Raw genomic sequence first — 18,186 nt, 5'->3', positions numbered from 1 at the left:
TAGCCCTACACCCAGATCAGCTGAACACCACGACATGTGTGGGAACAAGGCTCCCGAATATAGGGAGGCATTAAAACAACTACTGATCGAACACAGAGACATGTTCGCCTGGAGTCATGAAGACATGCCAGGAATTGACAATTTCATCATAGAGCATAAGTTATGTGTTGATCCAACAACAAAGAAGATACGCTGGAAAAGAAGAACCTTCAGCACAGAGAAGTGCACGACCATAGCTGAGAAGATAGATCGCCTTCCGGCTACAGGGTTTATAAGAGAAACATACTACTCGAAGTGGCTCTCCAACATGGTTTTAATCAAAAAAGCTAATGGGAAATGGAGGATGTGCATGGATTTCACAGACCTGAATAAAGTCTGCCCCAAGGACAGCTTCCCCTTGCTACGGATCAATATTATTGTTGATGCCATGGCGGAACACAAAGTGCAGAGTTTTACAAATGCATATTCAGGATACAATCAGATGTAGAGAAGACGACATTTATCACCAACATAGGTCTTTACTACTACGGAGTGATGCCATTTGGGATGAAAAACGCCAGGGCAACTTACCAAAGGCTAGTCAATCAGATGTTTAAACACCAGATTGGCAAGACTATGGAGGTATACGTCGACGATTTGTTGGTGAAAAGTAAGGAACCCGCCCAACACCTAGCAAACCTAAGAGAATCTTTCGATGTGCTTCATAAGTATAAGATGAAATTGAACCCGACGAAGTATGCTTTCGGAGTAGATTCGGGAAAAACTTTGAACTTCATCGTCTCTGAAAGAGGCATCAAGGCAAACGTTAAAAAGATTGGCGTCATCTTGAACATGAAGCCGCCTCAGAACATCAATAACGCCCAATGGTTGGCGGGTAGAGTGGCAGTCTTGAACATATTTGTGTCAAGATCCACGGACAAATTCTTCCCTTTTTTAGGGTTCTACAAAAGATACACGCATAGAACGAAGAATGCAATCGGGCTTTCCAGGAGTTAAAGAAGTATTTATCTAACCCATCTCTGTTAAAACAGCCCAATCAAGAGGACACCTTATACATATACCTGGAGGTATCCCCCCACGCTGTCTCTGCAGTCCTAGTCAAGGAAGAGGAAGCAATACAAGTGCTGGTGTATAACATGAGCCATGCATTAAAAGGCGCCGAGACCAAATACCCGCAAATGGAAATGTTGGCGTTCGCATTAGTGACAGCCGCCAGGAGATTGGGACCATATTTCCAGGCTCACTCCATGAATGTATTAACCGAACACCCCCTCGGGAGAATACTGCAAAAACCAAACAACTCAGGAAGATTGGTCGATTAGTCAGTGGAACTTAACGAATTCGACATCAATACTTGCCTATGAGCGTAGTGTAAGGAACAAGCTTTGGCAGATTTCATCGTCAAATTCACTGGGTTCCCAGTGGAAGCTGAAATTGCACCACACCGACAACCCTGGCTGGTGTTCGCTGATGGATCCACCTACCCAACAGGAGGAGGAATAGAGATCTACGTCATCGAAGAAACGGGACAAGAGCACTACTACATGGCCACACTTGCATTTAAAACCACCATTAATGAAGTCGAGTATGAAGCCCTGATAGTTGGACTATCAATCGCGAAAACACTAGGTGCCAACGAGATTGAAGCAAAGGCGAATTCCCAAATCGTGGTAACCAAGTAACGGGGTGTACGCCATGAAAGGAGAAAAGCTGAAAAAATATCTGAACTGGGTGTTGGAGATCTGCAACCAACTTGCCTATTTTAGTCTTAAGCAGATACCGAGAGAGAATAATGAAATAGCAGACAGGCTAGACAAGGCCGCCTCTGCAAGGGATGAGGTGAGTTTACCTTGGGAAGTATAGAGGAGAGTGATAGAGATCCCGACAATTGGAGTACAGGTAAACCAGGTAGGGCTTACAGGGCTAAAGTGGGCCAAGGTAATATCAGAGTACTGGGACACAGGCAAACTCCCCGAGGAGAAAAAGACAACAAAGAAGATCAAGAGGAACACAACACGGTTTGTCAGGATTGATGGAATCCTTTACAAAAAAGGATTTTGCCGCCCCTTTGTTAAGGTGCATCTCACCTGAGGAAGCACAGTACGTATTGGTGGAGAGACACGAGGTCGTCTATAGCAACCATTCTAACAGAAAGGCTTTGGCAAGGAAAACCCTTAGGGCAGACTACTACTGGCCTAATGCCCTATAAGACGCCAAACAGTTTACAAAGAAGTGCATAAAATGCCAGATCTATGGCCCCATCCCACATTGTCCCCTCGAGAAATTATTTTTTATTACCACCCCATGGTCGTTTGCTCAATGGGGATTGATCTGGTAGGTCCCTTCCTGCTAGGGAAGGGAGGGGTAAAACGTATCATCATTACTGTAGATTATTTCACAAAATGGGCAGAGTGAAGGCGGAGTCCCTTGCAACCATAACAGTAAAAGCTATCACCAAATTTCTATGGAAGAACATTGTCTACCGGTTCGGCATCAGCCACAGCATCATCTCCGACAATGGGAAGCAGTTTGATTTAGAACATTACAAAGAATGGTGCAAAGAGCTGGGAATCCAAGCCAAGTACTCGTCACCAGGACACCCACAAGCTAACGGGCAGGCGAAGGCGACAAACAAATTCTTACTCGGGATCTTAAAAAAGAAGCTTACAGACAGGAAATGAGAATGGGTGGAAGAGCTCACAGGAGTGTTGTGGGCCTATAGGACAATTGTGAAGACCCCAACAGGCAAAACACCGTTCACATTGGCTTTTGGGAGCGAAGCAATTGCCCGGTAGAAGTTGGTTTGCCTACGTACCAAACCCGCCATTTCAACCAACCTGAGAACAACAAGGCGCTCGAGGAGCACCTTGACCTCTTAGAAGAGAAAAGCGAAGAAGTTGACGTCTAAAATATCTTCAACAAAAGGAAGGTGGAGTGCTACTTCAACAAAATAGTCAAATACAGATCTTTTAAAGTAGACAACCTGGTGCTCAAAGAAATGGGAGTGACAACCTAAGATGAAGGGAAACTTGGACCACGATGGGAGGGATCATACGTAGTAGTGGCTAGCAACCGACCGAGGTCATACTGCCTTAATGACAGTCAAGGAAAGGGGTTGCAATACCCTTGGAATGCCGAGCATTTGAAGAAAATTTACACTTGATTCTTTTCTGAGATGTATTCAATTAAACAAGATCAATAAAGGCGGATAGTTTTTCAACTTGCACGACCCCCTTAATTAGCCACCAAAGTCGAGTCCAAAAACTCGTGGTGCTGCCAATGTGTGTGGAGGTCAAGACACCATACTATCATCTTTACTTAGCCACCAAAGTCGAGTTCAAAGACTCGCGGTGCAGCCAACAGGCGTGGAGGTCAAGAGTCCCCACGACCCCCTTTACTTAGCCACCAAAGACTAACGATGTAGCCAATGGGCATGGAGGTCAAGAGACCCCACGACCCCCTTACTTAGTCACCAAAGTTGAGTCCAAAGACTCGCTGTGCAGCTAATGGGTGACCCCCAACTTAGCCACCAAAGTCGAGTCCAAAAACTCAAGGTGAAGCCAGTGGGTGTGGAGGTCAATATCAATAACGCAAAATAAGGATAAACCAAGCACCAGTATTACAAAAAGAAAGCTCAAAGGGAGCCATATATCCATAATGCAAAACGAGGCTAAACCAAGAGCCAACATTATAAAATGAAAGCACAAACATAGGGTTATCACTACAGTCATCCAAAATATTGTTTGAAACAGAAAGAAAGAGAAAAATGAAAAGAAACAAAAAATCTTCATAAAGGTGGAGCCGCCGGAGGCTTTGAAGGCGAATGAGCGAACAAGAAGGCATCTGGCATGGTATTGCACCCCAAAGTGTCCACGAACTAGCATGAAACCTCATCAGGTCTTAAGGAGTCAAGGTCCAACTGCCTCAAATCAATCTGAGGATTAGCTAGCAGGTGAAATCATAAGCAGGCCACGCCAACCCATATCCATATCCAAAGGCCCAATCCCTAACACCCCTGGCAGCCGCCAGTTGTTGAATAAAACAGGCCAGCTCGCCCCTCGAAGTGGCCAACTCTGATTCCATTTCCAACAACCGCTGCTTTTGCTCCTTCACTTGTACCATGGTTTGGTTCATTTTGCCTTGCTTGGCATATACTTCTTCTATGTTCTTCTTGTAAGCAGTAAACCTGTCGTGCAGATCCTTGTAGGAACCCTCCATTTATGACAGCTAAAGGCCAAATTGCATGCAAGCTTCCTCATGCAATGCCTTCAATTCTGAAAGCTCAAGGGCAAGTTGCCTGCAAGCTTCCTCAGAAGAAGTCAACGCCTGAGTAGACCCCAAGCATCATTGCTCGGTGGCAGCGAACAACTGTTTGGAGGAGTCCAACTCTCCACTCATGTAGGATAGCTGGGAAAGACTAAAATCTCGTTCAAAGTCTGCCAATTGCAATGTGAACCTGTTACGCAGTTGAGGAATTTGGCGCGAAGTAACTCACCATGAAGCGTAGATGCTTCATCACGAAGGACCTCGAGGTCACCCTCCAGGAAGCGGATGTGCCCATCAGACTGCTCTAGGTAAGACTCCACCTCAGTTTTCTTGGCTAGCAGCCGACTTAGTTCCTTCTTAGCAAAGAACCCAAACATTCGCCTGGTACGTACCTCCGACTCCAAGTTAGCACAATCATCCACAAACCAAGCCGCCAGGTCATTCATGCCCTGCAAAGTCATTCCCAAGAAGCCTTCCTCATCAACGGTGCCTTCCGAAGGAAGAGTGAGAAACACTGTGTCAGGGATGCGATACGAAGTCCTCAGCTTTGTCAAGTCTCGGGCGATGAGTGTAGCGCCACGTGAACCCCTCAAAGAAAGGTAAAGTTTGATCGTGAGAGGATTTGGGCACAGAATGGGAGGAAACCCTTGATCAGGCTTGGTCAGAAGCTCAGTTGGAAACACGGGAAGAACCACGTTGAGTCATTGTTGTATGAACTGGAAGAAACAAGATCAAAACCGTGAAGGTTGGCGAGTGTTTCTTGAAACTTGATAAGCGAGTTAAGGAAGGAAAGAAAACGAGAAGAGGAAATGATGCAAAAAGATTAAAAAAAAAAAGGTGGAGCGGGAAAAAGAAGCAATGATGAAGGATTCTTGGGAAGGCAAAAGGGTGATAGTGTCGTCGGTTATCATTTTTTTGAATGAAAGAAAAAATAAAGCGCGGGAACAATTACGAATGACGTGGGCCACTTCTTTAACATAATGGAAAATCAAATCTTCCAAAGATCGTACCTTAGTTAGAATAGATCCTCAGCGAGGTAAAAGGAGTAATGATCTTAGGGGTCATCCATTTGCCCCAAATTAGCGAGGTATAGTAAAAGCACGAATTGATGAATTTCTCATGTGCAGGCACAAAGGAAGTTAGTTGGGTAACTAGAAGGGATATTTAGGACCTCAGAGGTATAAGCCATGTGTTGGAAGGCCCAAGTCTGAGGCCTCAAGAACCGGGTCTGATCTGCAAGCCCAGAGATTGAACCTATGGACACGGGATGAATAATACAGAGAATAGATAGCACTTTCGATAGATCAGAAGAGCTATCCTATCAATTTATTCGAGGGTTATCCAAGATAAACTCTGGAGCTAGCCATTATCAACTCCTTCATACTCCTATAAGTAATACCTAAATGTAATGTATTTGTCATTTATTCATATACTTATATTGAGATCACTTCTCTCTAACTTAGGCAACGGAGTTTCATCAAGTACCGTGTGCGTCCATCTCATCTATTGCTGGTCATCCGTGCAGTTCGTGGTGTGAACCACGTCCTTAACACAAAGGTTTATTAAAATCTTCAAATAAAGCATAACACAAAAGTAATGTCGGTGGAAGCTAGTGGCATTCACGTGCTGCTAGAAATGAATTAAGGAAGGTCGATCGATACTTGAAGAACAGGGATGACGGTTTTGGTCGCAGGGATCGTGCAGTCTGCGCTACAAATAGCTTCTAAAGAGCGGGATAAAAAGAGAAGAAATAAGAGAGAAGATTTTTCATTATCAGTCAAACTATTCATGTGGCTCATTATAGATGAGATTATATGTCACTGACTTATATTAACTGCCACTTCAAATGTCTCTCACCAAAAATGATAAAATCAAGAATAAAGAATATCATAGTTTAAGAAAAAAATAATTAATTGTAAAATAGTATTTTAGTTTTTATTTTGCAATTTAAGATCTTGATTTTGAATTTTTACGAAATTGATACACTTAAGAAACTTACAGTTCAATATTTCTGTTAATTTTATCACTAGAAAATTAACAACAAACCACATGTCAACCCCTGATTAGCTAACACCTAGCATTAATATCCACATTAGCCAATCAAAAACTAAATCATGGTGCGCACACACCACATGTAGTCATTAATTTTCTAATAGTAAAATTAATGAAAGTATTGAATTGCGAGTTTTTTGAAATTCAAATTGTAAAAACATAAAAACCTAGTACTAATTTTGCAAAAAACAACAAATAAAGAAGAGGTGAAAGATTTTGGTTGAAGTAGAGGAGGGGGAGTCCTCTAGTTGAAGTGGGATGGTAGGGTTGGGTTTAGGGGAGTTGGTTCTTTTCTTTTCAAAATGGAAAAATTGGAGACTAAGCATCCAGCTAATTCCTATATTTTATGGATTTGAAAACAATATATGAGAATCCTTTCTAAGAGCATTAGTATTGGTGTAGTCAAATTTAAATGCAAACCAAGATTTAGCGAACAATCCCACTAAATTGTCTAAATTGGAATAGGCAAATCCAATTTTTTTGCTTATAGGTAGGGGTGTAACCGGTCCTGTTGGGTCCATTTTGGACATATTTTAGAAATGAACCGGTATACACCAGTTTTGAGATTTGAAGAACCTATATTGCATTAGTTACACCTCTAAACCGGTACTTCCGGTTTTACCGATTTCGGTCCGGTTCAGTCTTATTTTTCCAGTATATTATAGTATATAATAATACAATGATAATATATTGTAATACAATTATAATATATATTATAATTGTATTATAGACTATAGTGATATATTATAATATATTATATAGTGATATATTATAGTATATTATAATATATAGTAATATTGTATTAGTATAACTACTAATACTACATACTATAGTGATAATATATAGTTATTTATATAGGATTTTAAATTTTAATGTTATTTTAATTAGTAATTTAGCATATAATACAAGATTATTTTATATATAATTATATATATTAGATATCAAAATTATATATAATATAAAAATCATATAAAAAATATTTTATATAATTTAAAAATTAAAAATATATATTTATATGAATCGGTCCAGTCTGGTTCGATCCGGTGTTAGAAAAATGAAAATCGGAACTAGACTAATTTCTACCGGTTTTGAAAAAACTAGAACCGGTACCGAACTGGACTGAACTCACCGATTTGGTTCGGTTCGGTCCGGTTCACTGGTTTTTTGTTTTTACCCCTACTTACTACAGTAATTCTACATATTTTTAATATTTGGATGGTTATTGTTCCCCATCTATTGAATATTTTATGAATAATTTCGCTTTCTTCCCACTTAGACTCTCTTTCTCTCTCTTGACAGAAGCCCTTCGTTCTTTCTCTCTTTCTCTCTCGACAGAAGCTCTCACTCTCTCTCGCGACGGTCACTTGAATTCTCCCTCGATGGAAACTCTCTTCTTTATAGAAATCAGTAAGATTTTCTCTCATTGTTGGCTTCCAACCATAGATATATTGTTCTCAAGAATTTCTTCGTTCTCTCTCTCTCTCTGGCTGAGTCTTTCTTTCCTATTTCTCGCTCCCTTCATTGAAACACGTTATATTCATTTCCAGGTTTTCAGTCTCCCACATTCACACGTTGCACTTCCAACATCGGTGTAGCTGTTCATCATCGTCGCTGCTCTTCAATGTCGAATCTAGGATAAATAAAGCTCTCTCTCTCTCTCTCTCTCTCTCTCTCTCTATGTTTTGTTGTCATTTTTATTATTATGATTTCAGGATGAACTGATTTTGCTGAAGTTTTACTTAATCTAGGGTTGATTTTCAGGGATTATTTTAGGGTTGTTATTTACTATTTTTCTGAATTTTCGCTTTCTGGATTTTAGGGATAATTTTAATATTTTTATTTGATGTTCTTAATGGGTTCAATTTAGACTTGGTATTTTGAAATTTGAGAGAGAATGAGTGAGTAATGGGTCCTTTGGTTTTAACAAACACATAAGAGCAAGAGGGTTATGCTTCAACTTTGTCCTTTGGTTTTGAATAACCTTTTTGTTTGAAGCATAGCCCTCCAACGAGCCTTAAAATGTATGCTAGTTGGCATTAATATTACTTTTTGCTATAACAAAATATTTATAGCGCCATATTTGCAATGAATATGTAGGCTAGTTGGCATTAATATTAGTTTTTGATATAACATAATATTTATACTTTAACATAATATTTATAGGGTCATATTGCAGTGAATATGTAGGCAAGTTCGCATTAGTATTACTTTTTGCTTTAGAAGTATGCATATTGAAACATACAAACAAATGATTTTGGCATGCTTCATCTTGAATGGCAATGGGACTATGGGCTTATTTTGACTTGCTGGTGGCTTACAAATGTGGAGAATTGATAATGAGGCAACATATATTTTCTGTTGTACATACTGGTGCCTATTTTTGTTATTTAGTAACATTTCGTCCTTCAATATTTTATTGAAGGATGAACACACTAATTGATTAAGTTCTCTTCTTCACCACACTCTTAGAAAGTGGTGAGGGTGGTATTAAAAACCCCCTTATGGATAGTGCACATAATAATGTTGATGTCCAAGCAACACAACCTCAATGGGAAACAAATGCACCTATTAAAAGGTCTCAGCTGGGTGTAGGGGTGAAAATCGATAGCTACAGTTCAGTTTCGGTCCAAAATTGAAACCAAAACGATAATGTGTAAACATCTCTAAAACTGGCCAATGAAGGGGGGAAAAACCGGCGACGTCAGTTTCGACATAAATCCAGTCAGTTCGTTGGTGTCTCGTTGGTGGTGCGATAAGAGAGAGAATGGAGAGAATCAAAGAATGTACTGAGAAGTGAGAACGCCGTGATGAGAGAGAAAATTTCGATGAGAGAGAGAGAGAGAGAGAGAGAGAGAGGAATGAAAAATGAGGAGTGAGAAAGTGAAGAGAGAAATGAGATCGGGAGAATAAGAGGGAGGGGAGGGGCAATGGTATTCAAATCCTAATTCCAAACGATGTCGTTTGGTTTTAATGTTTTTTCCTAAAATTTTATATGTAAAACGACGCCGTTTCACTTAAACCTGGTTAAAATTGGGACCGGATCGAACCGAACCGACCGACATTGGTTTCATCAAATTCCCACCTCCTGCCAATCGGTTCTCCACCGGTTCCGACCGTTCAACTTGGCAAAATGTGTTTGTTGGTTTCAAGAATTATAGATGTGATTATTAGGTATTAGATGAGTTGGCAAAATGTGTTTGTTGGATTCAAGAATTATATATATGATTGTTTGATTAGCAAAAAATGATAGTTGGCGAATAATAATTTAATTATTAATTAATCTATAGTCAGTATAATTATAAAATATAAAAATAAAATTAGAAAAAATATTTTTATTATTAAATTAATAATATTTTATTAATATTTTGACTAACAGATGAGTAATTCAATATGTGAACATCTCTTGAATAAAATAGCCAAAAGGCAAAATACGTGATTTTAGCCAAATTTTACTTTTACATTTACCTATTTCAATGCTAATGCTGTAAACAAGGCATAACACAAATCAACAAAGGTGATAGTTTAGTAGTTAAGAGACGTGCACGTGGTTTGTAGACAAAAGATTATGAGTTTGAATCCGAAGAGATGCACAAGCATAAGTATTGGCATTCGCTTTTTAAAAAAGGTAATGTATTGTCAAAGAAATATAGATAAAATGATTTATATTAATTTTTTTTAAAAATAAAAATTTGAATTATGAGCGATAGTAAATTTAAATATATCTTCAGTTCATCTTTAAAAGTATTATTTTATTGTGAAAATTACTCTAACTGCTTTACTTTTCAGTTTTCCTTTTTTAAGATTTTCACTTTCTCCGGACGTTATTTTACTTGTGTTTAGTTTTGAAATATGTGAAGAAATAAATAATATTATTAATTAACATATTATTATAAAATATTATTATTAAAAAAATTAAAATATTATTATTAAAAAAATAATATTATATTATTATTTTAATTAATATAAATAGAGTTATGATTAGAAAAATTTTAAATTTATAAAAAATATGTATTTTCTATCAAATTTTAAAAATAACTTTAAAAAAATCAATGCTAATGCTGTAACTGGTACTCATTATTACTTTACTATCATTTTAATTTTTATCCTCAAGTGGATTGGGGTCAACAGTTTTTGTATTGAATAAATTCCCTCGACTTTTCGCTATCTCCACCCCTCTAAGTGCATTCACAATGATTTTTATAAAATACAATTTTTTGTAAAATATAAATAAAATTGCTCAAAATCCATTCCAATAAATTTTGTATTTCATCTTACACTTTGTTACATTAACCCGCTACAATAATCTGCTATACTTTCACAACTCTAAAATATTTTAAATTAATTTCTCTCCTTTAAGTTTCTTTTTCCACTAGTTGAAAGTTATCATATTTTTATTTAAACCATTATCTCTCATTTTATGGCATAATACTTAACATTTCATGACATCACTGTAAAACTATAAAAAAAAAAAAAAAAAAAATCATGCACCTTCGAGTATAGCTGCATTCTATGATTAGTTTTTTTTCTTATTCGGATGAGAGAGTGGGTATAGAGTAGAAAGGTTGTTTTGTGTATTGTCTTTCCTGTTTTTATAATATATTTTGAGAATATTCTCATAAATATAATCTCTTTTTTTTAATCAATTGTATTTTGGTTTAACTTATAAATTTAGATAATTTTAAAATAGAACATAATTATAGGACATTGTATATGAAGAAATAATTGTGAATGCTCTCGAGAGGATCTTAGACCAGATACAACTATTGTAGCCTATGCCCATCTGGATCTCCCCGCTTAACTCTTTTGCTAAAATAGATGGAAAAATCAAAACGCAGTACCAAGGTAGCTTGGAAATCATATGCTACCATAATCACAGGCTGGAAATAGTGGCAAAATAAATGTAATAAAGCTCCAAAATCGGATGCTTTTTTATTCACAGCTAAACGAAAATGCTTTTCTTCTAGGCAAGAAAATGGGTAGGGGTTGTTTTAGTTACTGGAAGACAAGAGAGTAATCGTGTTCAACGAGAGAAAATGCGTATTTAATGCACCATGATGAATGTCTAAAGCTTCTTCCCAGAAATACTAATAATAATAATAATAGTAATAAATAAAAAAAAGTATCTGTACATAGTAGAATGTGGGGGGAAAGAAAACTAGAAAGAAAGGCATTATTATATCCAGGAAAACGTGCGATTACAAAGCAGAAGACTACCTGAATTGATTCTCTGAGTTTGGTTCAATCTTTCGAAGAGAAAATCTTCGTTGCTTTGGACCTTGAGATAATCATCCATGTCAAAGCATAATCCTCTCGATTCATTGGAACAAGATTGGCTGCCATAACTACCAGGTTCTCCAGACTTAGTCCATGCGTCTTCTCCTAGGTACATTGACATGCCACAAATAGGGCTCCAGCTCCCACGACTGCTCGCGGAACGATTACTTTGATTTTGTGCACTGGACACTTCCTATTAATGTGGTTCAAGGAAAAATGAGTCGAGTCAAAAAAAGGGAACAATGAATCACAGGGAAAAATTACAGTAAGTAGGACCGGCTACAGTTATTAAAAAAACAACACATTTTTTATGCCAGCTGGTGCAGCGTTCATTTACAATAGTGACGTGTTTCTGTACCAATAAGCGAGCTTGTAAATAGATTTTTCTTTATAAAAATTATAAACACAATATTTTTCACGACATATTTTATAATCACGTTTTAAAATGAGGGGTATTATTGTAAAATATCAAATAAAAGTAACACCACTTTACAAAAATATCCTCATTTTATAACCCTGAGGGGTAGCTCAGTTGGTCCGACCTTAGATTTGCTCTCCAATAGTCACCAGTTCGAGTCTTCTTACGGCCACTAGAAGTTTACCTGGTCGTTAACTTCAGAGTCCCATGGAATTAGTCGAGGTGCGTGCAAGCTAGCCCGAACACCCACGGTTATAAAAAAAAAAAAATATCCTCATTTTATATCATGTGTTATGAAAAGTGTTGTGAAGAATGTTGTGTGTATATCACTACTCTTTTCTTTAAGCCTAGGTTTAGAAACTAATAGTAGGTATGCTTTGACAGCCCATGAAGCAAGAACTGTATGTTAAGAGGGAGGCATATTTATGCAAAATGAAAGCCAATTGAAAGCATATTCAAATCTCTGAGCAGGCCTTTACCTAATCACCTCCACCCCACACCATCCCAAAAGAATCACAACGGGGAAAAGAATGAGTACCTGAGTTGCATCCCATAAGCTGATTGGAGTCACAGGAGGCTCTGCCTTACTCTTGCATGATTGAGGAGTAGCATCATTACTAGCTTCCCAGGACAACCAAGGCAGAACGACCCCATCCATTTCAACGGGAAGAGGATTAGAAGTGGCTGGACTTTGAAGAGTTTCCGGCTTTACAATTCCTCCTAAAGATGAGCTTGTATCGCTCCTTTCTCCATCAAGAGATGAAATGTCAGTATCCTCAACGTTGGAAATGAAGTCCTCAATATACTTCTCTGCCTCCTCAGTCAAACACTTTGACATCCTACTTCTGTCATTACTCCTCTGGCAAAAAACATATAAACTAAAAAGTCAACTCGCTTTTAGCCTCTGCAAAGGGGGAGAGTTATTTGGAAATAATCAAACTATTAGAGAGCTTTTACTGTAAATAAGGGTAAACCCAACAACCTGCAAGAGTGCAGGAAAAGAGGGTACCTTTCTGGCTTGTGAAGGTTTTTCCACAGCAGTTTTCTTTGGATCAGGAAGCAATTTGTTCACAATCTTAGACAGTTCCCGATCACGATGCTCCTCCAACACCATTTTGGCCAACAAATCCTTTTTACGCCTCTCTGACTGTGAATTCAAGTTAATTATTAGATCCATCAATTCAGCATTTTATGCTAGTTAAAATGCACTTAAAAGGGGCTCTTTTCACATGGAAGGCAACTCATAATGCAGTGGGCCTATTTGAAAATTGCATCTGTTTAGCATTTAGAAAGTTGATAGAAAGATGTACTACCTTCTTGATTATGCCCACAGATGATCAATATACTGTTTGATGAGTACAATTTACTCGAACAATAAGGGGGAATATATAGATTCTATACATGAAAGTATTCCCTAGGTAACAATAAGCTAAACGGCAAATCCAAAAAAATCAAGTATAGTCACTATATCCATCTACCAACATCCAAAAAGGAAAACGCAAATCCAGACTTAATTCTATCAGCAGAAAGCTCCTGCCCCTCAAAAGCCTGCCTATTTACCTCCCTACACATAGTCCACAAGACAGAAACACATTCCAAATTTGTTCCTGTACAAACTAGGTATCCTTCGCCAACACTGAAGCAACCACTGATCTAGGCATAACCTATTTCATACCAAATGCCACAAAAACAAAACGACCACGACTCCATGGTAACTGAGCAACAAAGCAATGAATGATCGATGTTCTTATCCTTTCTCTTGTGTGCAAAACACCAGTCCACGTTAATTGTCTTCTATATTAGAAAATTATAAACTGCAAGAATTCCCCCCATTGTGGGTATCCAAATAACAAAAACTACCTATGAAGATGCTGTCACATTCCAAATAGTCTTTCAAGTAAAATCCAAACTAGTAACTCCTCTAAAAGTCTTGGTATGAACAAACATAAAAAATAATTTAAACTCAATACACATTTGTCAACCATCCCAGCACAAATCTGAACTGAATTCTGAATGCAGCAATTTAAAGACACAGTTATGGTCCATTTGGATACTTAGAATATCCGTATATCTGTGAATAGTAGTGAAATGGTTTGAGCTAAGATGTTTTATTGAGTTTTGAAAAATGATAGAGAAAAAGTCCAATAAAAATATTATAAAGTTAAAAAAATTATTTAAAAATTATTTTTGTTTTAAAATTGGAAAAAGTAGTATTTTTTAGTGTTTTGTTAGGGAGTTTGGAAAAGTTATAATGATTAGATGAAAAAGTTGAATATTTGAACTTGAAAAGTGTTTTGTGTTTGATTGATGTTTGGGAAGGAAAATCTATGAATACTTTAGAATAGTTGTAATGATAAACGGACCTACCGGATCTTGTACTGTTTGCACAAATATAGAATTTCAATACTGCAACACAAGTTTAGACAGTTGTACAAATTAAAACATTCAACAAAACCAAATCTATGTCAAGAAATCAATAAGGAGTAATTTACTAAGATAAACCACTCAAGTACTCCCAAACAACAATCACTATGAATAGTAGAGCTCCGGCTGTGTGCATCTTGCATATTCAAGGATATCATAGGGTGAAATTACCAGGACAAATAATTTGAATTTACCTGCTCCAATACTGTTGAGTAGTTCTTTCTGATTGAAGAAACAGCCTGAAGAACATTGGAATTATTTGGTTGCAAGCAATCATCACTTCCTGAAAAAGATTCTTTCGTCTTAACTGCTGCCTGAGTAAGTTGCAAGGAGCACTAATTAGTTTCAGCAAACAGATCAAAGAATGAACCAAATTTTGCACATGTAGGATAAAGAACATCAATCTCCTCCACAGCATTTATTAATTACAGACTTGCTCAAGTTCCATTCTGATCCCCTCCACAGCATTTATAAGTTCTTCGCGCATTGCTGCATAAAATTCACCATTAACGTCATCATCCGAAGCAAGGCGCTCTACCTGATGAATGAAAAAGTTGACACATTAAATGATTGACATGAAAATATATAACTTTGTTCTTTTTGGTCTGGTTAAAACATAAAACTCAGGCAGTGGTTATTGCATAACCATCATTTTACACCTAACATAATAAAAATAAAAAATAAAAAATAAACCTTATTTTGGGCAGAAAATGTCCGCGTGGTCTTCTCAATACCACTTCTATTGGAATGAGCATCCTTTCCTTCATCATCAGTAAGGACAGAAGACTGACTCTGAAAGTTAAAGAGACGTTGTTTTATATTCAGGTCAGTTATGAATAAAAGTTCGATGAAAAAATGTTTAACAGAATTAAAGAGAACTTTAAAATTAAGGCAATTAAGGTATGTGTGGTCTCAACCCAAGCAATAGCCTGTCTCTGTCTGTGAGCTTCCCTATTACAAAATCCCAAACTCAATGCTTCATAGATTTCAACAAAGATGAACAAAAGTGATAAGGAATAAGCCATAAGAGAAGGAAAATACTTACAGAATAGCCATCGTGGGACTGCAAATCTTTTTGGCTAAAAGACCTTCTCAATACTTGTCTTTGATTTGAAACTGCCGGCCTATTGGGTAATGGCATTTTGTTGTTTGCATTACCAAAACTCTTCAGCTTAGCACGATTTCTAGAATTCTGAGAATGATCTAGATCACTCTGTTGTTTGGGAAAATATATATAACCATAAGCAAGATAAATATTTTCTCCAACTTCAATGTAGCAAAGAAAAATTACATATTCTTGTTTAGGAAAACAATATGGTAAAATTAATCTCCATTAATAATAAAGCATGCTCCCTGATGGTATTCATCTATAAAACTCAACATTGGATACGCTAAAAAAGTTCTTACATAATTTACTAGGAAAAAGCATGTGTAAACAGGATATATAAAATCTTTAACATTTTTCATAGAAAAGCATTCAAATTCAATCTCCTCCAGTCCTTTCAATGCTAGAATTCAACCGTAAAGTCTCATGAGTTACTGAAGAATATCATTTTATACAACCAAAAAACATTGTGGTAATCATATTATCCAAGGTAGCCTTAGCTATAAGTATATTCATTCGACAAAAATACTGGAATTCGTAATTATATCAAGAGAGGAGGTCAAAGTTATCGCTTCATAATATCCCAAATGAGAAACCTATAGGATATCATAAGAATGATAATCACAGTACTGCTACTAAGATATTTCAACACTACACACACACACACACACACACACACATATATATATATGTATATATCAAAGACACACCATTACATTTACCGCAGTTCTTTGTGAGATAAAAATTATACTTCATTATTTTAAAGTCCGTATCCTATCTCACTCGAAGCCGAATGCATACATTACATAAATCAGTATAAGAATTGAAAATCAAACCAAATAATTCAATTCGATATGAGCGTTTTATTGAAGACAACATCTTCAAGACTACACTCTATCCAGTGTAAAGTCCAAATCCTATTTCAATTTTCAAACAAAGCCTAGTATATACGTTATATTGCTGAATGAATATGAAAATGAAAATTAAGTTAGCTTATTCGAATTCCAAATAAGTGCGCAATGAAGCTAAGATCTTCGTTACAGAAAATAATGTCCGTTAAAATCAAATCGTTCGAGTTCAAATATAAAACTTAAAAAAGGATCAAAATAAAATGCAAAGAGATATCTCACCTCGGAATCGCTAATCTGACAGCGAACAACCGAAACAGACCGTCGCCTCCTCGAATTACTTTCCGGAACTACCCTTCCCCCACTGGAGCTATTACACAAACTGCCCCTCCCATCTCCACCCGTTTTCGAGCTCTGCCTTGACACCGACCTCCCTCGCCTCTGCGACGACGACGTGCCGGAATCACTCAGAGGGACTGCCTCGGAGTTCCTCGAACCCGAGCGGCCTCGATCGCCGGAGCCGAAGAACTCGATGGCGAGGTCGTCGAGGCTGATCTCAGGGAACCCCGAGCCCCTCACCGTGTTCACGAACTTTCCTCTAGGAGCCGGAACGTGGTATTCGAAATCATCGGCTGCCGTCTCCGGAAGCCGGCGTGAGAATCTGCTCAGGCTTCGAGAGCGGCGGTGAGATGAGCTCCGATCGGAGGATACTGAGTCGTCGGTGGATGATGAAGAGGCTCCTATCGGAGTTCTCTTCGTCGTGGACTTGAAAGCTGACGTCGCCATTTGAACACAGTCCTTAACTTTGATTCTTCCAGCGGGGAGAGAGAGAGAGAGAGAGATTGAACTAATGTTCTGCAGAGGAAGATTGGCGGAGAGATCGATATCTTGTGGAAAATTTGAATAACGGAGCTGTTTGAGGGTAGAATAGAGAGGGAAGAGGGGATCGACTCAATTAGGTCTGAGTTTTCAAAGGATATTACTAATTTGCCATTTGACCATTAAGTGCATTTAGGGTGGTAATTAACTGAGAATCTTGTTGCCGTTGGCTGTAATTATTTAATTGATTGCCACGGTGTTTTGCCGTTCTTAATTAAAAACGGGGCGTTTTGTTTTGTTTATCCGCCTCTATTGTATAAAATGTTGCCATTTGACGGTGGAAAGGGAAAACGAACGACCCTTTCAACGTTCAAGAATGGAGTGAAGTTTTTCGTACATCTGGTTAAGCTCCAATAATTTGAGTTGGGATCTTTCTACTTGCAAGCATAAAGATAGAAGTGGGTTCAGTGGTGGTTTAGACGCTAAAGTCAATACTTCTTCTTGAAGAATTATAGGAGAATTGGAAAGTTTAGAGGGAGCTATTCGTACATGAAGTTCGGCTTTTATATTAACTATCGGAAAAACATCTCGTACACTATGTTAGGGGTCGGCATCACAACCACAGTTGCCAGAGTCATGGTCTTTTAATACAGTGTGACGTCTAAGGTGACACCATTAATGTGGTGTAGCTTTGCAGATGGCGTTTCAACGGTAGGTGATTGGTGCAATCACTTCTCGTCCCCACCACCGTCAGAGAATGGAAGGTTGTCCATGTTCTCTATATTTTTCATTTACTTGTATGTGGAGATATTTTAATGGTAGGTGTCATATGAGAGTGTCAGAGTCGGCGCATCCCGTCTGTCTCCCCTCGACTTATTTATTGCATGGTGTATCTCCTTTCTTCTAATACAATCTATGGACTAGGTTCCATTAGTGATTCATGAGCTATAAGAGAGGCGCAATCCAGGTCGAGATGGGCT

The 18,186-nt window shown here is 37.8% G+C and overlaps 1 protein-coding gene across 1 annotated transcript; it reads right to left on the bottom strand.

The window, feature by feature from the left end:
- Positions 1-11,376: 11,376 nt before the first annotated feature.
- LOC108986562 lies at positions 11,377-17,285 on the bottom strand. Its single transcript, XM_018959211.2, has 8 exons — positions 16,670-17,285; positions 15,480-15,647; positions 15,128-15,226; positions 14,868-14,972; positions 14,629-14,748; positions 13,020-13,157; positions 12,549-12,869; positions 11,377-11,785 (listed from the first exon to the last, which is right to left on the bottom strand). Exons 1-8 carry the CDS (start codon positions 17,171-17,173, stop codon positions 11,492-11,494), a joined length of 1,749 nt encoding a protein of 582 aa, XP_018814756.1. The 5' UTR covers positions 17,174-17,285; the 3' UTR covers positions 11,377-11,491.
- Between the last annotated feature and the right edge of the window lie 901 nt (positions 17,286-18,186).

This window comes from Juglans regia, chromosome 9 (assembly GCF_001411555.2).
Source record: "Juglans regia cultivar Chandler chromosome 9, Walnut 2.0, whole genome shotgun sequence".
NCBI classification, from domain to species: Eukaryota; Viridiplantae; Streptophyta; class Magnoliopsida; order Fagales; family Juglandaceae; genus Juglans; species Juglans regia.
Note: the sequence above shows the minus strand (reverse complement) of the source record. Positions and strands in the feature narration are given on the sequence as shown.